At 36.9% G+C, this 24808-nt stretch overlaps 1 protein-coding gene across 3 annotated transcripts in view; it reads right to left on the bottom strand.

Moving 5' to 3' along the window:
* FBXL13 (F-box and leucine rich repeat protein 13) overlaps positions 1-24808 on the bottom strand; it is a 232319-nt gene that overhangs the window by 63212 nt on the left and 144299 nt on the right. For all 3 annotated transcript variants that reach the window (XM_012747262.3, XM_012747256.3, XM_012747268.3), the window contains exons 13-17: positions 7570-7668; positions 6914-7031; positions 6648-6810; positions 2270-2389; positions 1385-1511 (exon numbers count right to left, since the gene is read on the bottom strand). In XM_012747262.3, the coding sequence (XP_012602716.2) occupies positions 1385-1511; positions 2270-2389; positions 6648-6810; positions 6914-7031; positions 7570-7668 (627 nt within the window). The remainder of the gene's footprint in view (positions 1-1384; positions 1512-2269; positions 2390-6647; positions 6811-6913; positions 7032-7569; positions 7669-24808) is intronic.

Genomic DNA, 24808 nt, shown 5'->3' on the forward strand with positions numbered 1-24808 from the left:
CTGACTACATGTAATTGCTCCCTACTCCACTCTCATATCACACTTAGATGACATGGAATGGAAGAGGAGATAATGTAGCAGAGTGGAGGTTTAATTCAAGATCATTCATACAAAATAATAAAGAAAGCAAAGTGGGTCAATGAACAGACACAGTACTTCACCTAAAAGAGCCCACTAATGTTGGGGAAGAATGGACATATAAGACAGATGTCTTTAATGCAGTGAGAAACAGCTCTTGTTGAAGAAGGCACTGGCCCTGGAGATGCACATAGAGAAGTTCTAGTGCTGTGGGGCTTCTCAGAGAAGGCCCTCACAGACAGGAGCTATTTGAATGGGGATTTTAGTAAGCAAATGGGGAAGGGATCTTCATCTCTGTTGACCTTCAATATCCCTCCCAATGCACTGATTTTTAAGAGAAGCCTGTACATTCCTCTCCTAACTATAGCCCATTAAAGTCTTTCAGAAACATGGCCAATCTCTTGGGGTCTGTTCTCCTTTTGATTAGTAAATGGGACAACTCCAGAACAGTAGGATAGGTGTGGCCTGAGTGTCAACTCTAATGAGTAGCATCATTAGCCTGTGGGACATGTGTTCCTTAAAATGTGTCTTTTTGCAGATTTGATGGGCCATTTCTAGATTTCAGTCTTGAACCAAAGACTTAGATCTTAAGGCACTCAGGTAGTCTTATAGAATGTGAAATCTACAAGAAAAATATAGCTGAGCCATCAAAAATACATTATCTCCACATTGACCAAGCTTCCATAATGAAACAAACTGCAGGTTATCATGAAATAATCTGATTTGTCAGGACTTTCCTCAAAATACTGTATTTAGCTTCTTTTTTTTTTTTTTTTTTTTTTTTTTTTTGGAAACAGGGTCTCACTCTGTCACCTGGGCTAGAGTGCAGTGATATCATCATATTTCACTTTAACCTCAAATTCAAACCTCAAGTAATCTTCCTGCCTCAGCCTCCTGAGTAGCTAGGACTACAGGCACATGCTACCACACCTGGCTAATTTTTCTATTGTTGGTAGAGATGGGGATATTAGCTAGATATTAGTTAGAGAGCAGCCTGAGCTGGTCTCTAACTCCTGGCCTCAAGCATTCCTCTCACCTTGGCCTCCCAGAGTGTTAGGATTACAGGCATGAGCCACTGCACCCAGCTTGTATTTTGCTATTTTTTAAAATGCTGAAACAAGACTATTGGTTTACAAATAAACTTATTTATCACGATTCTAGAAACAATATCCCCAAACTTACCTTTTATAATCTAATAATGTAAGAAATAAAACTAATTGTTATTTCCATTGTTTACAAAATGGAAAATGATTATATTACAGAAAATAATAAAAGTAATTGAACTGTTTGGAATATTTTTTCTTACCTCATTAGAGATGTCTGTTCCAGAGAGATCTACTGATACCAAGGGAAGGATGTATATAATATGTTCAATTCCTAGGTAAGTCAAATGTTCCAAATTTCGTAAACTCAGGTAGTGTAAATTAGGACAGCTGAAAGAAAGTATGAATTAATTTTAGCTTTCAATCACATTGTCAATTTATATTTCTTCATATAAAAACAATCTTGGGAAAACAAATGATATTGAAGCAAGGATTTTCCTTTTCACAACATAAAAGCAAGTCTAAAGTAGAAAATAATTTGGCATTACAAAATTGGGTGAAAGGGAGGTAGATTATTATATAAGACTTTCTTTTTGTGATTTACTTATATATTGTAATTTCTATTATAGTAAGAAAAGATATATCAGATGCATACAAAAAACTAGCATGCAATTACCAAAATGAATGACCACTAAAAGTGAGTGTAAATTAAGTTCCTCACTTATCCCTTACAAGTTTGCTATAGGAATTACACAAGACCTCTGACAAGAGGGGAGTAGAGAATAAATAAACCAGCCAGAAAACCCCTTAGGAAATGCTGGAGTAAGGGTTTATATGGCGATAGTATGAAAAGTACAAAGAAGTCACTCATGTCTAAATATTCATTACTTCATGAATGACTGACTCCATCTCAAACTTTCTCTTAGGTGAAATTTATAAGAAACATCTTAGAGATATATAATCAAAAGATTAGTTCAGTCTATGACTTTTATGTCTCTTATTTGTTTTCATTGAATATTGGACCAGCTTCTGGGCATCTCCAATGTTCTCCAAATGTCCTGAAGTTTTTGCTTTTAGCTCTATCTCTCATCTCTATGATCAGATATACAATTACTAATGATATAATATAAAATATTGTTTGAACATACCGGTCTGATAGTTTTATAACAGAAGTATCACTCAGGTGCACACAGTTACTTAAATTTAGTTCTCTTATATTTATGCTCGCAGGACCATCAAGAAAATTCCTTAGTCCTATATCACCAATTCTGTAGGAAAGAGTGAGAAAAGGTTTACATGTGATTTTATATATGAATATATAGAATAGTATTAAAGTAATAGTTACTATGCCCAATATATTTCCAAAATAGCAAGGTAATCTATATACTGATATTTTGAAACCAAATTTGATTATGTAGCCTTTGATGTAAGAGAAAAAGCATAAATAAGAGTAATGGAAGAAGTATTAATAAAAATGTTATTTCTGTTCATTTTTTTCTCTTAATTAAGTGGCATAATTTTTAATAAGACAGATAGCTCTTAAGGCCTCTTTCTGTTTGGTAAAAATGTGATCAAGGGAATCAGCCCCTGATACCATCTCCTGCAAAAGAAAAAGACCAAACTTAGGAGAGGGAGAACCACAACTAACAGTCAAACTACTGCCAGAATGAAGTTTTCACTAAATACAAGGTCAATTTAGCTGGACTGGAAACCCAATAAGAATAGTCACAGCTCCTTTCCTTCTGAATCAGAGAAAACTTGATGCTAGAAGACCCTGACCTCAGCCTTCTCACACTGTCCTAATTAGAAACACCTTCTATGTGTCAATGCCATACCCCTACTATGTCAACCCTGCTTTATAAACAGTTAGAAGTCTCCCCAGCCCATCAGTTTTTCTGTCTTCCATTGGAACCTTTATTTAAATAATTCTTGGATAAAGAGTAAATTAAATATTATAAAACTGTATTTTTCCAAAATTAATTTATATATTTAACATAATTCTAATTAATATCTCAATAGAATTTTTTTCTGAACTGACAAAATTATTCTAAAATTTATCTAGAAGAATAAACTGGCAAAAATATCTAACTTAAAAAAACAATAAGGAATATAGTAGGGTGACTATAACAAGTAATAATATATTGTATATTTTAAGATAGCTAGAAGAAAAGATTTTGAATGCTGTCACCACAAAGAAATGATAAATGTTTAAAGTGATGGGCATGGTAATTACTGCAATTTGATCATTATACTACATGCATTGAAACAACACATTGTACCCCATAAATACGTATAATTATATGTTGATTATAAATTTAAATATTTTTAAAGACTAGTAAGGAGAGTTTCATTCTATTAGATACTAGAACACACTCTAAAGGAATAACAGTAATATATAACATTTATTAAGTGCTTATTATGTGCCAGATACTATTCCAAACACATTATGTTAATTAACTTATTTGATCCTAACGACAATCCTCTGAGGTATGTACTCTTATTTTCCCATTTTGCAGATAAAATACTGTGTAAGATCACATAGAAGACAGATAAATGAATGGAACAGAAAAGATAACCTGAAAACAAACATATATACATACATCATAATCAAGGAAGTAACAAAAGACAATGAAAAAGATTATTGCAATAATGATCGAAGTGGTTAATGCAGTTAGGGCCAAACCTGGCTATGCATCAAAAGCATCCATGTTACTTTTTTTTTTTTTTAATATACAAGCAGAGGTTCCATCCCTAAAGATTCAGATTCAATAGCTCTGGGGTGGGGCTTGGGCATCTGTAGTTTTATTCAGCTCCTCAGGTGATTCTAATGCCATGGGATTTTTACTTTTAAATCATATATATATATAGGTTGTTGTCATCATTGTTTTTGTTTGTTTGTTTGTTTTTGAGATGGAGTCTTGCTCTGTAGCCCAAGCTGGAGTGCCGTGGTGTCAGTCTAGCTCATAGCAACCTCCAACTCCTGGGCTCAAGAGATCCTCCTGCCTCAGCCTTCCAAGTAGCTGGGACTACAGGCATGTACCACTACACCTGGCTAATTTTTTCTATTTTTAGTAGAGACGGGGTCTCACTCTTGCTCAGTCTTGAACTCTTGACCTCAAGTGATCCTCTCACCTCGGCCTCCCAGAGTGCTAGGATTACAGACGTGAGCCACCATACCCAGTCTCATATGTGTATTTTTCATTTATCGTTTTGTTGCTGATTCCTAAGTTAATTGCTTTGTAGTGAAAGAATACAGTTTGTTAATAAAAATAGTTTGAAAGTTGCTGGAACATGCTCTAAAACTTTGTACATGGTTCATTTTTTAAAAGACTGATGGGTATCTGAGAAAAATGTATATTCTTTGACTCTCCAACTTAACTATTTTAGGTGTATCTCTTATAAATAAATTTTAAAATCTGAAACTCTGACATTAAACTTTCTGTTTTTACCCTACATGTTATACTCTTTCATCTTTTTCATCCTTGCTGTCATTTCTTCAGTGTGATCTTCCAGCTCTATACTTTTCTCCTCCATGAGTTCTAATCTACTGATCAGCAATCCATTGAACTTCTTTATTTCAATAACTATATTATCTTTTATTTATAAAAGTTGGATTTGTTCACATCAATCTAGTTATTTTTATGATATTTTATTGCCTGCTCATATTCCTGATTCCCTTGTTTATTTTGTCAAATATTTCATATATAATTACTTAAGATTCTGAGTCTGATAATTGTCGTACCTGAATTATCTGAAGGTCAAATTTATTTTGCTGTTTCTGGTTTCTTTTCCTCATGGTGACTCCTATTTTTGTGCATTTGGCACTCTTTAATTATGAGCACCCATTCTAAGCTCTTTACATATCAGATTTTTTGAAAAGTTGTGAGCACCTATTTATTTGATTTTAACCTCTAGCCAGAGAAGCTTTGTGCTAACTTCTTCCAGGAGCATGGTTTACTACCCCCTAGAGACCACTTTGTTCCCCTTGAAGCAGTCCAGACCCTATAGAAGTCTTAGATTCTGCTTCTTTACTTTGAGTCTTGCTTAGAACTGATTCCTCAATGATAATGTTGACATGAACATTTATGCTCAGAGCAGCCCAAACTTTTATGTCTGCACGCTATTCACTATTGACTTCAGCAAGTCTCTTCGTTGAGAGGGTGGTGCAGAATCAGGGGATTTTGGGCTATTGGATATTTCTCTTATTCTTTATAGGCTCAGCAATGTATTAAAAGTACATTTCATCAAGGATCTGAATTGTTTTTGGCAGAGTCCTTTGAAGTATCTTGTCAACTATATATCCGAAGCAGAAAACTCCCATTTAATTTAAAATTAATTAATCTGCAGAAGCCTGAATGAAATACAAGAATTAAATTCAATTTCACATATTCATACAGATAGAATTACCTGTTTAGGTATACACACACACACACACACACACACGACTGGGGTGTGTGTGTGTGTATGTGTCACTGTTATTTATCACTATGTCATAAATTGCCCCAGACTTTATGGTTTAAATGGAAAACATTTATTACCTCCCAGTTTCTAGATCTTGAGGATTTGGAAGTGGACTAGGGTGGTTCTAGTTCAGGGTCTCTTGTGAGCTTGCAGTCAAGATGCCAGCTGGGGCTTCAGTCATCTGCAGGCGTGAGCGAGGCCAGAGGGTCTGCTTCCAAGTTCACTTACATGGAACTTGTTAGCATGAGGCCTTATTTCTGTGCTGGCTATTAGCTGGAGTCCTCATTTCAGATTTTTCCCATTCTAATCATTATGTCTCCCCTGACCCCTGCTGACCCATGCTGTACTCCCCCCCATTTTAATAATAGGGAACATAGGTTAGGATTCTGTGTAGCTTAGCTTATTACTCTCACTTGTCTTGTGTTTTCCCAAATGTTAGCCAGCTTCACTGTGGATCAAGTGCTATTTTGTTATCATCTGGTCCTAGAAGATTGTAAGAAATCTACACAGGTATGAGGCTGAGATTTCCATTGGGGAGAAGTTGCAGCAAGAATTTGATCTTTGCCATCCTGAAAATACCAGGATAGCAGCCCAATAGTGGCTCAGCTAAAGAAAGGGTTTGAGTAAGACTTCACCAATGTGCATTTGTCAGAAAATCCACATAGAGGAGAAATATAACCAGTACCCATGAGGAAAACTTTCAGTAAGATTGGTTCCTCATAAGCAAGTCAGAAAGTCCATATGGGAAAATAACCTGTTAACTGAACTAGTTGTGGGAACTTCACCAGGAAAGGTAGCCCATAAGTATTCCTGAGTTCACTCAATCTTACAAAGGTCTGTGATTCCCTGTACCCTGAGCTTTCCTTGACAATTTCCATGACCCTCATATAATCAGTCAGTCTGGGTTGGGTGGCTCTCCTTGTAACCACAGAATTCTGCACTTACCTTTTACATTAACACTTGAACTCCTGACTTTTGCGCTTACCCCACTACCCATTGAGGAAAGGGCCTGGCACATACAATATAATAAATGTTTCTTGCATATATGATTGAATGACTCATTACCTTACACAATTTGCCAAATTCAACACAGTCAGTTGTTTCAAAGGTGAAAGTGCCCTGAGGCTACTGTCTGTTATGCCTTTGCAGTCCACCATGTAAACGTGATTCATATTTGGAAAATTCTTACCCATACATTTGAAGCATGTGTCAGTAATCCTTTTATTCCCTGTTTGAAATAAAACAGAAGAAAAGACAAGTATTGTATATATATGATGTATCAAGAGTAAAAGTAAAAATTAATGCTGAGCCACATTTTTAATATCACAGACCTTCAAATCGGATCTTTTTGAGGTTGCAAGTAGAAAGAGCTTGGAAAGCACCATCGGAGAGATGTGGTGCTCCAATGAAAGATACTGATGTAATATGAAGGCACTTTTCAACCAAAGCCTTTAGAAGAAAAAAGATGATTAAATTATCCACAATGTATGGAGTAAGCTTGGCAAGGTAATGGGGTTACTTTTTTTTTCTTTCTCAATATTTTCAGAAATTGACTCATTATTAAATTGTCTTATTTTCAAAGAAAATGGATTTTTCAATATATTTTCTACTTCCATTTGAGTAATATAGAAGAATTAGAATTAAATCATGTAATAAAAGTATGGGAAAAGATGAGAACATGTAATGCTGAAAAAAATCACTACATTTGGCAGCTTGACATAAAGAACTAAACTTAAAGTTTGTGCTTGGGTTATAACATCACTGAACAAAAAATATCCTAGCTGTTAAACAAGGTTTCTTGGGCTACTTAAGGATTCAAATGTTTTGGGGGTACATGTATGTGTGTTTGCAAATTTTTAAATGATTTTCTTACTATTAAAAAATAACTAAAATGAAAAACTCATTCATATTTTTCAATAATACAAGCCATTAGAATATGTGTCCATCTAATGGAACTGAAAAGAAAATGCACTTTTCAAACACCTACTTTTACACAGTTGTCTGTCAGAGTTGGCATGTCATTGATGGTCAGATGCATAATTCCAGAACAGCTGTTCGCAATGTTCCTGAAGCCTTGAACTGAAATCTGAATAGTACAGAATAGGTAAAAATGATGGCAGAATTCATTAGCATGATATTTCATAAAACCCCAGGGTGGTAATAACTAAAGGTATGTCATAATTTTGGTACTATGTTTTAAAATTAACCATAAAATATGGTAGACATAAGAGAGAAAGAATAAATCTAGTCTTTATTTGTTTCTATATTATTTAATTTTTATTAAGGTGAAATTCATATAACAAAAAATTAACCACCCACTAAGCTGGGTGCTGGGCATGTACCTGTAATCCTAGCTACTCAGGAGGCTGAGATGGGAGGATCTCTTGAGCCTAGGAGTTTGAGGCCAGCCTGGGTAACATAGCAAGACCCCATCTCTTAAAAATTTTTTTATTTAAAAAAAATTAGCCACATCAATAAATCATTTAACCATTTATAATATAGTGCAACCACCAACTGTATCTGGTTCCAAAACATTTTGATCAGCCCAAAAGGAAACCTTGTACCCATTAAGCACTTGCTCCCCATATTCCTCTCCTTCCAGCACCCGGCATCACTAATCTGTGTTGTGTCCCTATGGATTTGCCTATTCTGAATATTTCGTATAAACGGAATTATATAATATGTAGCATTTTGTACCTGGCTTCTTTCACTTAGTGTAATGTTTTTGAGGTTCATCTGCATTGTGACATGTATCAGCACCTCATTCCTTTTTATGGCTGAATAATATCCTATTCAATGGATAGTAGACCACATTTTGTTTATCCATTCATCTGTTGATGGATATTTGGATTGTTTCCATCTTTTGGAATATTTTGAATAATGCTGCTGTGAACATGCATATATCTATTTGTCTGAATATCAGTTTTCAATTCTTTTGGATATATGCCTAGGAATAGAATTGCTAGGTCATATAGTAATTCTATACTTAATTTTTTAAGGAACCATCAAAATGTTTTCTACAGTTGTGACACCATTTTGCATACCCACCAGCAATCTAGGGCTCCAATTTCTCCACATCTTTGCCAATACTGATTTTCATTAAAAAACAATTCCTAGTAGGCTTGAAGTGGTACCTCATTGTGGTTTTGACTTGCATCTCCTTAATGACTAATGATATGAGCATCTTTTCATGTACTTGTTAGCCATTTGTATATATTCTTTGGGGAAATGTCTGTTCATAATTTTTGTCTATTTTTTAATTGGATTGTTTGTCTTTTTTGTTGTTGACTTATAAGAATACTTTATTCTGTATACTAGACACTTTTTAGATGTATGATTTGGAATTACTGTCTTCTATTCTGTAGGCTGTCTTCTCACTTTATTTGAATAATGTCCTTTGATGTATAAGAGGTTTTAATTTTGATAAAGCTGAATTTATCTATTTTTTATTGTTGTTCATGCTTTTGGTGTCATATCTAAGAATTCATGGCCAAATCCAAGATCATGAAGATTTACTCTCAATGTTTTCTTCAAAAGAGTTTTATCATTTTAGCTCTTATATTTAGGTTATTGGTCCATTTTGAGTTAATTTTTGTCTATGGTATCAGATATTTTTGCATGTGGATATAAAGTTGCCCCAGCACCAACTATGGAAGACAGTATTCATTCTCCATTGAATGGTCTTGGTACCCTTTTTGAAAATCAATTGGCCATAAATGTATAGACTTATGTTTGTACTCTCAATTCTATTCCATTGGTCTATATGGCTATCCTTATGCCAATGTCATACTGTTTTGATTACTGTAGCTTTGTCATACCAATTGCTTTCTTTTCCATTATCATTATCCACATTAATGGAAACTGCAGTAGTAGAAAGTGTTTAAAATAATTGATTCAAAGATAAAATAACTGATTCAAAGATTAAAATATTTCCCTATGTTGAATTACCTTAAAATAACTTGTTATTTAAGCTCCATTTCCTATAACAAATAGTCATGGATGGGAAATCAGATAGTGTTCAGATTCAGTTGTGGGAAACTGAGACTCTACCCAGACAGAAGGGGGAACTTCAGAGTCATCTCCACAACAGCATGACAGGGAAGATGGGGAGCAACAGCAACAGTACACCTCTAGGGAGACTTCTGGAGACTTCGTGTGAACCACCTCTCAGTAAAGGTGACTGCCAAGGGTCTGTCATCAGAACTACCACCTACTCAAAAAGGATTGACCAAAAGTTAAGGAGCTTAGAGCCACATCCTCAGGACAACCAGTGCTCATCTCAAATATCATTTCCTCAGGAAGCATCCCTGACCCTTAGACCAGACCAGGATCTTATTATATGCTTAGAGCACTAAGTAATTATCATAACTACAATTCAATTAATTTTATGATTAGCTATTAAACTAACCCAGATCCCAGAAGGGTACCTATAGCATCAACTGACCAGATAATTGAGTAATATTATTACATGAATAAATGGTAGAATGTATGAATAAAAAACATGTCTATTCAGTAGGTTCTCCTGCCCAGCAGACACTAATAATGTAAGTGTCTAGTCAAAAACCAAGGGAATTTGGCCAGGCGCGGTGGCTCACACCTGTAATCCTAGCACTCTGGGAGGCCGAGGCGGGCAGATTGCTCGAGGTCAGGAGTTTGAAACCAGCCTGAGCAAGAGCGAGACCCCATCTCTACTATAAATAGAAAGAAATTAATTGGCCAACTAAAATATATATATAGAAAAAATTAGCCAGGCATGGTGGCGCATGCCTGTAGTCCCAGCTACTCAGGAGGCTGAGGCAAAAGGATCGCTTGAGCCCAGGAGTTTGAGGTTGCTGTGAGCTAGGGTGACACCACGGCACTCACTCTAGCCTGGGCAACAAAGTGAGACCCTGTCTAAAAAAAAAAAAAAAAAAAAAAAAACAAACAAAAAACCAAGGGAATTTTGCAGCTATTGAAATAAAAAAGAAAAAAAAAAAAGCCAAGGGAAGCCCTTGAAACTGGGGCTGAGCATGCACATGCAGGCTTGATTTGCTACAGAAGCTAGGCCTTTGAGTGAGATTATACTTAAATAGTTTTTCTAAAGAGACTTTGGGAAACATGTTAATTGTAGAGCCTGCACAATGTATTTAAACTATGGCAGTCCATATGATGGGGTGTAATACAGTTACTACAAATAAAGTTTTAGGAGAATAACTGAGCTCATGATATAGTCTAAAAGAAAAACTGGTTGGATAAAGTAAATGTTTCATGAGTACTCCCATAGCAAAGTCCAGGGAAGATGAATGAGCATATGAAACATCAACAGAGGCAAGAGGAATGCTGGGTTTGAGGTCAGCAAGCCTAGTTTGAGTCTGGCTCTGCCTCTTTCTCACTTACAACAAAAGGCAGCTCAACCTCTCTGACTCTTAGTTTTCTCATCTATAAAATGAACACTAACGTATCTATTTTAGGAGATTTTTGAGAAAACAAAATGAGGCAATGTATATAAAAGTGGTTAGTTAGCATAATGTCTGGTATGTAATAGTGGCTACCATTTTTCCTGATATTGTTCTTCTGGGCACATTTTGCTCCCATAGAGAAGTAAAGAATCAAGAACTAGGGGTAAAGGGCCTTGAGAGCTCACACTGTAGTGCAGTCCTCACTTTGCAAACATAGGAATGGTATTCAGCAAAGCTGTGGGTTTGGATAACAGGTTCTTCGTTCCTCACAATGTGTCCGCAGTGCTGAACATAGTGTTTGACACAGAATGGGTGCTCTGTAAGCGCTGAATGGATGGATAGTCTTGAGTCACACAGCAGTGGCAGAGCCAGGGCTAGAGGCCACCACTTCCCATTATGACACACAACTCCAGGGATGAGAACTGCTATTGGACACCACTTCTAAGTTCCTCCCCTTTATCCCAGACCCTGGTCCATTACCCTAGCGCTAGTATCTCTAATAAAAGCTTCCATAATAAAAACAAACAACTTTTTCTTTCTTGCATTCCTGACAAAAATTCCTGAACAAGGGGGAAAAAATGATAGCAAAAAGCAGCCACAGCTGAGTGATTCCTTGCAACACAGACAAAAAGTTGGTGCTATCAACTGGTAACCTTAGTATCCAGAAAGGTGGGGGCCCTCTCTGAGAAGGGGCTTTTAAGCTTTGTCCTGGCATGAAGTGCTCAGTTACCCACACAGTTTATATTAGAATATCCAAAACGATGTTTGGCTAATATTTTATGACTGAAATATTCCTGCCAGAACCTTTTAGGCCAAGCAACTATTAGTTGTCTTTTTTCCTCACTGAAATAATGGAGCTATAAGTCTTAAATTTAAAATTCCTCTCTAAAGAAAAAAAGCAAAATACTTTACCATGTTAAAATCCCAGGCCTCATCACAGCTGATATCTGTGCATTTTCTGTATAGGATTTTGACAACACCTGGCATCTGATCTCTATTTAGTTGTGAAGTTATTTTGGCTTCTATTTTGATACCAACTGGAGCCCTGCCACCCTGCTTTTTGATAGTTAAGCCCCTATTTTTTAGGAAATTGGGGAAATTGGCCTCACCAATGATGTTCCAACTTCAAGTGCCAGCAAACAGCTACTGCTGCTGATAGGGGCAAAGGAACTTTGGTGATCAGATTAAAGTTCTCTCCAGCTGCCTCTGGGTGGGTCTCACCCATCAGCATGGCCAGACAGACCTGTCTGTGAAGGAAATGAGTTGTCAGTGAGCCACACACTCACTGAAGCCCAAAGTGCAAAAAAGGACCAAGAACTAGTTCAGATCCCTCTTTGCTGCTCCAAGGTCATAAAAAGAAGGAACGGACTTACCCACAGGGATGATAACATCTTACCAAGCTTCCATTTTCCACTCCTTCTCTACAACAATGTCTCTGACTCAGTTAGCTCAGAAATACAGAAAAGACATATCTGCAGAGCGATACCCTCCATGGCAGCTAGAAATATTGATCTGAGATAGACATGGCCCACGCTGTGTTCCTGTACCACTTCCAGCTGTTTCTCTCATTTTCACAGCACTGTGAAACTAATGACTAATGGGTAATATGATGACTTTAGTCATGTCCATATATTCTTCATGACCTCTTTGTGACCTCAAAGCTTAGCAAGTAGAGTGAATTATTGTAGAGAAAAACAAAGCTTTTCCCCAAAATGTTATGAAAAATTATGTTTTATTACATTCAAATACACCGCAAGCATCTTCAGTAGCAATACTTCCCGGGGACTGTGCTAAGACAGTTTGATAGGCTCTCAAATATTGTGTCATCTCTAGGGACAGAAACAGAGTCCTGGTTATTGTCTCCCTTAAGGTCTAAGCTCTCTCTTTGGATGATCCTGTAGGTTCCAGGTCTGTATATTCCTCATGGCCACCCCCACCTCCATCATCTTCAATCCTATCTGTTCACTAATGCACTTCTTCCTGGTAGCCCCCCTGGTCACCTCAGATAGACCTATTTCTTCCTCTTACATCTCAGAGAACCAACGCCCTTAGCTTTCACTCCCTCTGCATTCTGTATCCTCTGCCTTATATGATAGTTACCTGCACACATATCCAGTATTCCTGCCAAGGAATACTTAGCATCTTAGCCATCATTGTATCCTTTACCATTTAACACAATGCCTACCACAGAGTATTTGTTAATAGAACAAGCAGTTGTTGAACAAATTGTAGAACATAAATTAGTCTTAGAAGTTCCAAGGGGAGGGCAGACAATATTGTTGGTTGTTAAAGATTGCCATATTTATCTAAAAACACTAGTCAACCAAACATGAAAAAAAAGTTTAATTTTCCAGTGTGAGCAACTAGGACACAAGATGAGTGAAGCCCACAGATGCCAGGCAGGCGTGCACACTTGCCAGCTCTGTGTGTACCCGCTGCACCATGACTCAGAGCTGCGATCTGCCAGAGCAGGCTGACCCATGCTTAACTTTGTCATTCTTGTCTAGAGTACACTACCTGGTTCTTTTCCTTACCCCGTGACCAAATTGCTCAGTTTCCCTGTATCATAATGGAGCTTATCTCATTAATAACTGAGAGGATCACAACCATAATACTTCTTAAAATGATCTACAGAGCTACTTGGTTTGTCTCGATTTATTGAACTAGAAGGTGGCTTTATAGCTACAATTCTAACCACATGCTTCACCCAGGTCCAAGACCAAAATAGAGTTTTGTGAACAGTTCATGAATTTCTATGTGTAAGTCACTTCCTAGGCAGGGAACAGAGAAGAAACTAAAATTAGTATGGTTTTCAGAAAGCATAAAAATTTTTCAAGCCTTTTTTTTTTCAGGAGTGGGAAACATGATCTTAGTCCCCTGAGACTCATCATTTTTGTTGTCTGATTCTTCAAGAGCTAAAAATTGTTGCCAAATGTTTCATTTTTACTGCTTAATACAATAAACATCCTTATACATTTTGCCTACAAAGATATTATATTAAGCTGTGGATGTCAAACAATAGGTGTTTGCTAGGTTTCTTTTTTTTTTTTATCTTCAATATGGCCAGCATAGAGTTATATTCAAACTAACAATTATAACAACTATTTAAATTTATATACGTCCTATTTATGAGATACATGAAAAGGTTTTCATAAATTCTACAATTTTCTAAACATAGGTTGAAGCCTGGTTCAGAAAGGACACAAAGCATTCCTTTAATAGGGAAACTGAGGCACAAGAACTGACCCAGAAAAGCAGGAATTTCACAGATTTTTTTGACCCTTGACTGCTTTTCCACTCCTTATTAAATGACCTTTAAGACTACATAATATTTTTTCATATACAAAATGCAACACTTTTAAAAACTATATGCAGTATAGCATTTTACAGTTTTATAAATGATGGTCTAGGGGTTACCAGCCTGGTCTTCAAAATTAGGTGGATCAAGGTTCTAATCTTGACCTAGACATTTTCTGTGTGACCTGAGGCAAGTTACTTACCATGTCTTAGCATCCTTTTCAGAGCTGTGTGGAACCAGCTAATACCACTTGTGAGAGCAGAATGTTAAATTTTCAACAACTCTCCAAGCCCATTGTTAAACAAAACCATTTAAAAAATTAAATATCAATAAATAAATAAAATAAAAAATTAAATCATATAAACTTATTAAATAAATTATATTTAAAAACAAAGGTAGTACACACTCAAAACATCACTTCCTCATTATTAAAAATAAATATTATTTTTGTTAGAGTTACCATTATCTATGTTCTTAAGGATATTTATTTCTATTGTAATCTCTATGGTAAAATTATTACATAATGGTATGCCACTACACATCACTTCCCAACTTCCTATTCAGTGACCTTAATAGGAAGCTTAAAATAGGCCATGGTGAGAGTATTCACACCACGGAATTCAGCCTACACTAAAAAGTAGGGCTGTTCCCACCTTTTGTTATTCCATAGAATAAAGGAAAAGGGAATCAACCAAATGTAAGTGCATTATAATTTTTTTTTTTTGAGACAGAGTCTCACTTTGTTGCCCAGGCTAGAGTGAATGCCCTGGCGTCAGCCTGGCTCACAGTAACCTCAATCTCCAGGGCTCAGTGATCCTACTGCCTCAGCCTCCCGAGTAGCTGGGACTACAGGCATGCGCCACCATGCCCGGCTAATTTTTTTTTTTTTTGTATATATATTTTTAGTTGGTCAATTAATTTATTTCTATTTTTGGTAGAGACGGGGTCTCGCTCAGGCTGGTTTCGAACTCCTGACCTTGAGCAATCCACCCGCCTTGGCCTCCCAAAGTGCTAGGATTACAGGTGTGAGCCACCATGCCTGGCCCTATAATTTTGAATTTAACTGTAACCAATTCATTTTGATACAGAATCTGCTCACTCACAACTGGTTTAGCTGGCCACAAAACTCTTACTATCCCAATTAAAGCCTTTTTTTCTTTTTTTTTCTTTTTTTTTCCACTTTTTATTAAATGTTTCAATATGCAAAAATAGACTAGCATAATGAATCCCTTATGTCTATTGACATATGACTAATATTATTATTATTATTTTTAATTTTTATTTTTATTTTATCATATTATGGGGGTACAAGTGTTAAGGTTACATTTATTTCAGCATATTACAGAGGTACAAATGTTTAGGTTACATATATTGCCTTTGCCCCACCTGAGTTAGAGTTTCCAGCATGTCCATCCTCCAGACAGTGCACACCACACCCATTAAATGTGAATATACCGATCCCCTCCTCCCCCTCCCACCTGCCCAACATCCGATGTATGTTACTACTATATGTGCACATAAGGGTTGATCAGCTGATACCAATTTGATGGTGAGTACATGTGGTGCTTGTTTTTCCATTCTTGTGATACTTCACTTAGTAGAATGGGCTCCAGTTCTATCCAGGATAATATAAGAGGTGCTGGATCACCATTGTTTCTTTGTGGCTGAGTAGAACACCATAGTATACATACACCACATTTTATTAATCTACTCATGTACTGATGGGCACTTGGGTTGTTTCTGCATCTTTGCAATTGTGAATTGTGCTGCTATAAACATTCTAGTGCAGATGTCTTTTTTATAGAATGTCTTTTTTTCCTTTGGGTAGAAGCCCAGTAATGGGATTTCTGGATCAAATGGTTGTTCTACTTTTAGTGCTTTGAGGTATCTCCATATTACTTCGAGCTATACTACAAGTGTATAATAATTAAAACAGCATGGCACTAGCACAAGAACAGAGACATAGACCAATGGAACAGAACTGGGGATACAAATATAAAACCATCCTCATATAGCCATCTAATCTTTGACAAAGCAGACAAAAACATACACTGGGGAAAAAATCCTTATTCAAGAAATAGTGCTGGGAAAATTGGATAGCCTCATGTAGAAGACTGAAACAGTATTCGCAACTCTCACCTCTCAAAAAAAGCAACTCATGGTGGAAAACAGACTTAAATCTAAGGTATGAAACTATAAGAATTCTAGAAGAAAATGTTGGAGAACTTTTCTAGACCTAGTGAAAACCTAAACTTTTCTTGGCCTAGTGAAAGAATTTATGAAGAAGACCCCAAAGGCAATCACAGCAACAACAAAAATAAATCAATGGGACCTAACCAAATTAAAAAGCTTCTGCACAGCCAAGGAAACTATCACGAGAACAAACAGACAACCTACATGCTACACATTTGATAAAGGGATGATAACTAGAATCTATAATAGAACTCAGGAAAACCAGCAAGAAAAAATCAAACAACCCCATTAAAAACTGAGCAAAGGACATGAACAGAAACTTTTCAAGAGAAGATAGACTAATGGCCAACAAACATATGAAAAATGCTCAATATCTCCAATCTTCAGGGAAATGTATATCAAAACCACAATGAGATGTCACTTAACTCCAGTGAAAATGGCTTTTATCAAAAAGTCCCAAAACAATAAATGTTGGTGAAGATGTAGAGAGACAGGAACACCCATACACTGCTGGTGAGACTGCAAGCTAGTATAACCTCTGTGGAAAATAATATGGAGATAACTCTTATTGATAGACTCTCATATCTATACCTCTACTCCTAGCTCTATTCCAATGACCAGACTTCTACTTCTACTTGTCATTTACACCCAGGTGTATCATTTATTCTTTTTCCCTCATCTTGCTCATTCTTTGGTTATCTTGGTTAGTCACCATACAGAAGCAAAAAATCCTACAGCTGATAATCCCATGAGATTATCTAGCCCAGTCTAGCCATTCTACAAATGAAGAAACTGAGGCAGAAAAACCAAGTAACTGTCCAAGGTTGCACAACTGGTTAGCAGCATAGCAAGGATGAGATCCAAGATCTCTGGGTACCTTTCAGCATCACACTGCTTTCTGCTTTCATGGAAAGAAAGAAAGAAGGGCTGGAGAGAGGAGAAGAAATATAAAAAAGGGGGAGGAAAAAGGGGAAAAGAAAGGGCAAGGGGCAGTGAAGGGAAAGGAAAAGAAAAGAACAGGGAAGGAGAGAGAAGAGATAATGAAATTTCTTCCCACTCATGCTTTGCTTATGCAATCTCCATTCATTTTGGCATACATTCATCCCTGGACATGCCTGTGTGGTGTTCTCCAGCCTCCACCACAAATCCCAGGGGAGAACAAGTAATGCCTTCCATGATCTCTCCTTCTCTGAAAGGAGAAGTTGTAATTTATGTAGCCTAGAGAGAACTGAAATGACCTTGGAGTTGTCCAGTTTGCAGTTTGCACAGCCTACCTTTAAGCTTTGTGGGTCCTTTGAGAGATTTGATAGCACAAGAACTGATAAATTATTATTATTGCATTGAGTATTAGGATCGTTTGAACATTCCTGGGATGCTGTCCCTTTTCATTTTTGTTGATTTGTACACAGTGATTAAAATACAATTGGTGAAAAATACTTTCACTTTAATATTTCATAGTTTCCTAGGTTCTTTCCTTCCTATAAATTTAAAGAACTTTCAGATTCAACTCCTACTAATGAGAGATCATCAAAGCTTGATTTAGCAAGTTGACAACTTCTCAGCTACCTAACAGGCATCATGAGCTTCCACCTGAATCACCTGGCTGGCCATGCCCTGAAATTGGCTGCAGTCTCATTCATTCATTTCTCAAACAATGATCAAAATTCTATGTGCCAGGTATTGTATTATGTCCTAAGGATACAAATACACAGATATATAAGGCACCATCCCTGTCATCAAAGAGCTCACAATGGGTAGGAAAGAAGACAAGTAAACAGATAATTGAATACACAGAGAATGCTTAGTGAAAAGTGCAGTGACAGAAGCATACATAGGAGAAGGGACATAACCAAGCTTGGGGTGGGCTGAGGGAGGGATTAGAGAGGCCTTTCTAGAGAAGGTTGTGATTGAGCAGAGCCTTGAAGTATAAGTGCAAGATAATCTGGAGAATGAAAGAAAGGGATAGTATGTTGGTGTCTAGGCAGAGGGCAAAAGGTGACCGTAGTGGAACAACTGAGGCTAGAAACAAAGAACAGGGAGACACAGAGGCAGAAACTCCTACAGCAAGCTCTCCTCCTGTCTGAACTATCATAAATGTGAACATATAAATCTGAAACTTAGTCCAAACTCCCCCATTCTTTTTTTTTTTTTTTTTTTTTTTTTTTTGAGACAGAGTCTCGCTTTGTTGCCCAGGCTAGAGTGAGTGCCATGGCATCAGCCTAGCTCACAGCAACCTCAAACTCCTGGGCTCAAGCAATCCTCCTGCCTCAGCCTCCCGAGTAGCTGGGACTACAGGCATGTGCCACCATGCCCGGCTAATTTTTTCTATATATATTAGTTGGCCAATTAATTTCTTTCTATTCTTTTTATAGTAGAGACGGGGTCTCGCTCAGGCTGCTTTTGAACTCCTGACCTTGAGCAAACCGCCCGCCTTGGCCTCCCAGAGTGCTAGGATTACAGGCGTGAGCCACTGCACTCGGCCCAAATCCCCCATTCTTTATCTGGTTTCTGCCATTCCACATGTAGAGTTAGTTTCTAGGCAGATGTGTTTCAGCCTTAGCTTGTCTGAGCCCCAGCCTTCCTTCCCAGCATGTCTGTGGTTCTTCCATGCCTGGCTTCCATGCCATAACCCATTGTTGCACACAGTTGGAGATAGATGAATCTGTAGGGAAAGTGGCCACCCCATGATAGAGACCATCCTTTACACAGAGCAAAAGATAAAGAGAAAGGAGAACCAAAAATCACTGCCCTCCGAACTGGCACTTTCTCACATAGAAGTAGGATAGTTTTGTGCTGCCCTATTAAACCCTTAATCCTATCCATATTTTTAATTTTGAGATTCTGAAGGAAATAAGAATATATTTTATAGAGCTCTGAAATGAACAGGAAACTAATGGGGTCATTTTGGAGCATTTTCTCTGTTGCTTTTTTATCCATTCTCTCATGGGGCTATTTGAGGAAAGACTTAAAGGAAGCTAACCATACAGATATCTGCAGAAAGAATATCCCAGGTAGGGGGAACAGCCAGTACGAAAACCCTAAGGCATGAGCTTGCTTGTGATTTTGAAGAACAGCAAGGAAGCCAGTGTGGCTGGAGCAGGCTGGCAAGAGGGAGAATTACAGGCAATGATATCAGAGAGGCAACTGGAGGGTGGGGCAGATTTTTCGGGGCCTTGTATGTCCTTCCAAGGCTTTTCTTTTATTAAGTGAATAGGAAGCCTTGCCGGGTGTCTGAGCAGAGGAAGGACACTGATTTGGGTTTTAAAAAGATGATTCTAGATTCTTTATTGAAAGTGGATTTATAGAGGCAGGGGTGAAAGTAGAGAGACCAATTAGGAGGCTATCACAATAGCCAAGCAAGAGATGATGGTAATGTGGGCTGGGGAGAAAGTGAGGAGTGGTCAGATCCTGCTTAGATTCTGCAGGAATAGTCAACTGCACTTCCTATCAGAGTGGATGTGGGGGGAGAGGGAGAGAGAAGAGTCGAGGATAATGTCTTAGTTTGCTAGGTCTACTATAATCCAGTACTATAAACTGGGTGGCTTAAACAACAGACATTTATTCTCTCACAGTTCTGGAGGCTTGAAATCTGAGATCAAGGTGTTGGCAGAGTTGGTTCCTGGTGAGGACCATGCAGGAAAGATCTGTTCCAGGCCTCTCTCCTTGGCTTATGCATGGCTGTCTTCCTGTTCACGTAGCATTCTCTCTGTATGCTTCTGTCTGTCCAACTTTTCTCTTGTATAAGCACATCAGTCATACTGGATTAGGGCCTACACTTAGTGTTTTCATCTTAACTAATTACACCTGCAATAATCTTATTTCCAAATAAGATGATGTTCTGAGGCACTACTGGGGCTAACACTTCAACATGTGATTTGGGGGACCCAATTCAATTTGTAACAGTTGATGTCAAGATTTTAGCCTAAGCAACTATAAAGATAGAGCTGCCATTAACTGAGATAGGGAAGGCTGTGGGTGGAGCAAGTAGTCATTTTTTAGAGCAGGGATTTTTTTTTAAAAGATATAAGAGTCTAAAATGTGTGAGAAAAGTCTGGGTTGGAGATATACATCATGTATATGATATATATATATATAAACTTCTATATACATGCATATGTGTATATCTATGTGTGAGCATGTATATATATATATGATTACATGTGTGTGTGTTCATTATTGTAGGTGATATAAACCCATGAAGCAAGAAGAGACCACCAAGGAAACAGGTGTAGCCTGAGAAAGAAAGTGTGGATCAAGGACTGAACCCTGGGGCCCTCTATGATTAAGGGATTCAAAAATAATGTTAGAAGTTAAGAAGATAAGCAAGACCTATAGCACAATATCATTTATGAGAATTAAAGCACACAATATGAGAATAAAAATACATAGAAATTTAAGGAACCATATAAAACAAATAGGAGAAGTTGCTTATATAGGAGAAGCACAGCAGGAGTGGGAAACGTGGATAAAAGGAAATAAATTAAACAAGAGAGGGGCCTTGCTCAGACCAATGATAAAAGTGTGCCATGAACTAAGGAGTATGATTAAATACTAGAATATACATCTGTGTGTATAGATAGATATATAGAGATATATTATTTTGGAAATAAACCACATTTCCCACTCCTATTCTCCTCCCCCTATATAAGCAACCCCTCTAATTTGTTTTATATGGCTCTTTAAATCTCTATGTATCCTTATATTCCTACACTGTGGTTCTTAGACTTTGTATTTCTATACTGTGGTTCTTAGACTATGCATTTTAATTCTCATAAATGATATTGTGCTATAGCATCCATCTTATTCTCTACTCCAAGGAGTGATGTGTGGCCTGACTCATGGTGGACACTTTTTGGATGTTTATTGAATACTTGACTTAATACTTGACTTCACTCTAGTTCAGTAAGTGAAACTGATGAACTATCGCATAAGATGTTAGTAGTTTCCCTTTGCACATCATACTTTACTTTAGGGTTCCACCCCTCTCCCATCCCATATGGTTCTGGGGCACCGTCACAGAGAGCAAACATCATAGTAATTCAGAGCACAGGTTCTAGGGTACCTGCACATTAATCTTGAGTTTGCCATTTACTAGTTTGCCATCTTGAGTAGGCAGGTATACCCCACTGCATACCTCAATTTCCTTATCTATGAAATGAGTAAAATACTAGTACTTATCTCATAAGTATGTCATGTGAAGGAAATTATTTGAGATATATAAGATGCTTAGAACAGTGGCTGGCACATAGTAAGTGCTCGCTAACCCTTAGCTACTATTATTAGATTAGTAGTATTAGTATTTTCCCATGGCTACTCGTCATTTGATTCTGGCTTAACCAATGAGAAGTTACATCCATGGTTAGAATTTGTCTAGGAAGGGCATGTGACCCTAGCAGAACCATTCAGAATCTTCCAGGTACTCAACACTGTCACCAAATGTCTCCCAGACCATAGATAAAAAAGGAGCAAGGGAAAGTACTTTCTCTACATGATGAAACCATTTTATGTCTCCAAAAGGTCTCCCCAAACTGTGTTTAAATATGGTTTTAAAAAATTACCTTATTGTATAAGCTTAGATTTTATAACTTTAAGGGAACAGTAAATATAAAAGCAAATGAATTAAATTTGTTCAACTGATTTTGAATGAAATCAGAATTTTTGTTAAATAGATGTCAATCCTTTTCCTTCTGAAAATAAAGAAAGTTTTGCATTCAGCCTCTGAAAAAAATGTTTAATTTGAAAAATATGTTAACAATGGCAGCCTGTTGGAATGTGTCAGGCACTGCATATCATTTAACTTTACAAGTAATCCAAGAAATGTAAAATAAAAATACAAAGTGACATTTCCAATGTCAAATTGACAAAAGTTTTTTATATACTGTAATATATTTATAAAGATACTAAACATTATTTTATATTGATGGTAAGCATAAGTTGACAACCTTTGTGGAGTATGGATAACCTTAAAAATAATTATATTCCCTGACTGTTTCATTTGTAAAAATTTATACCAAAAAACTACATAGATGTATGCAAAGACATGGCTACAAAATTTTTCCTCAGAAGTTATTTATGTTGGTAAGAAACGGTAGGCTAACAATCAATGGTTCATTGATATTTTGATATTATGGAATACTATTAATATATAGCTACTAAAAGTAAGTTACAGAAAAATATTTAACAAAATAGAGAGATGGTCACTTTATAGAATATTAAATAAAAGGTTTGTGTACCATATAATCTATTTTAGCTTAAAAGAAGTATAGACACACATAGAAAAAAGATTAGAAAGCTATACCCCAAAATACTAATAGCATTTATTATTCCTGAATGGTGAAATTGCTGGTAATTTTTCAATTTTTCTTCTTTTTTCTTGTATATATTTTCAAATTTTTATGGATTTCACAAGTAACAAGAAAAAAAATCAAAGATTTTTAAAAGTAAAACAAGATAATTCAAAGTGACAAATGTAAGGCTAGAGGCTTGCAATGGACACTGAAAGAACTCACTGGAGGGGCCTTCCCCTGATTTGGGGCCGATTATAACAGAGGCTTTTTTGAAAAGAAACAGCAAAGGCACCATCCTCAATCAAGGATGATGACACGCAGGTACATTTGCAAGTTTTGATACTCATTAGAAAATCATTCACGTTACTTAATGTACTTGGGTGTTTATCCAATCCCAAAAGAATGTAGAGTACTTCTAGAGCATATGAAATTGATTGTTACTTTTTATTGCAGCTCGCCATCATTTTTTTTCTAAAACGTATGGTTAAAATTCTTTCACAATATTGAAGAAATAAACTTTTCCTTTTTTAGGCAGCAGTGCCTATATTACAGTTTAGACCTTCACATATTTTATTTATGTTAATCCAGAGCTCTTGAAAGACAAGGGATGCTGTTGTATTCATGCCAGTGCCAAATTTGCAGCAGGCATGCAACAAACACCAGTGAAAAGCATTTAGGTGCCTGAAATAGCATCCGCCGCTTAGAGTTAAACCTCTACTGAATTATTAAATGAACAAATGGAAATGGAAGAGGGACACATGAAAGAAACTAACACTGCTTTGCACAATGATGCAAGACATTAATGTCATTGTGTGTTGAGACTTACAAATTAAGGGGTAATTAGCAAAAGAATTCTGTTCTTTACATGTTAGAAACTCAAATACTTACTGAGGCCACAGGCAATGCCATGAAATGGTAGCAGGCCAGATGTGAATGCATTTGCAGACATTGCTGAGTGGAGGAGAGGTTGGCAAACTGACTAGAGTGTGCTCCACCTTGAGGGAGTGAGGCTGACTCAGCTCCGGCCCATTGCTGCCATATGGGAATGCAGGTCCCATTTGGCTGGTTCTTCCTATTTTTTAAGAGAAGCTTGAAATCTAGATTGTTTTGTGAAAACTCCCAGGTTTTACATATTGGCTCAAAATATAAAGAACAGATCATGTGTGTTTTGCATGCCTATCTTGGCAGTGAGTCATAGATTTGAAACCTCTGATTTAGACACAGTAAAGTGTCTAAATATTTACGTGTGTGTATTTATATATCTGTGCATGTGTTGTTGCTACAATAATTACCTCATGGACACTGAGAAGAACGAGGAGGGGTGTCATACTGTAGGGAGGGTTTTAAGCACTAATGAGAGCTAATAGCAAAGTCGTGGAGGACTTATAGTGAAGGGGGAGGCATGTGTCAAGCACATTGAGTTATCCCTGAATTTACAAATATTTTTCTCTGTGATCAGGCCATCTGTGTTGGCTAATTGGCACCCATCAAACAAGGAGAACTACGAAATGCTAAAAAAAGAAATTGTAGAAGATATAAACAGATGGAAGAATCTACCTTGTTCATGGGTTGGTATAATCAATATCATTAAAATGTCAATACTACCTAAAGTGATCTACAGAATAAATGCAATGCCCATCAAAGTATCATCATCATTCTTTAAGATCTAGAAAAAATAATTCTTCACTTAGTATGGAACCAGAAAAGACCTTGTATAGCCAAAGCAATCTTAAGTAAAAAGAACAAACTGGGAGGCATCAGTCTTCCAGACTTCAAGATGTACTATAAAGCAATAATAATTAAATCATCCCATTACTGGCACAAGAACAGAGGCATTGATCTTTGGAACAGGACTGAGATTCCAGAGATTAAACCATCTGCATATGGTAATTTAACCTTTGATCAAGCAAAGAAAAATATAACTTGGGGAAAAGAATCTCTTTTCAATAAATGGTGCTGGGAAAACTGGATAGCTACATGCAGAAGAATGAGTCTGGATCCCTACCTCTC

The sequence above is a fragment of the Microcebus murinus genome, chromosome 9 (assembly GCF_040939455.1).
Source record: "Microcebus murinus isolate Inina chromosome 9, M.murinus_Inina_mat1.0, whole genome shotgun sequence".
Lineage (NCBI taxonomy): Eukaryota > Metazoa > Chordata > Mammalia > Primates > Cheirogaleidae > Microcebus > Microcebus murinus.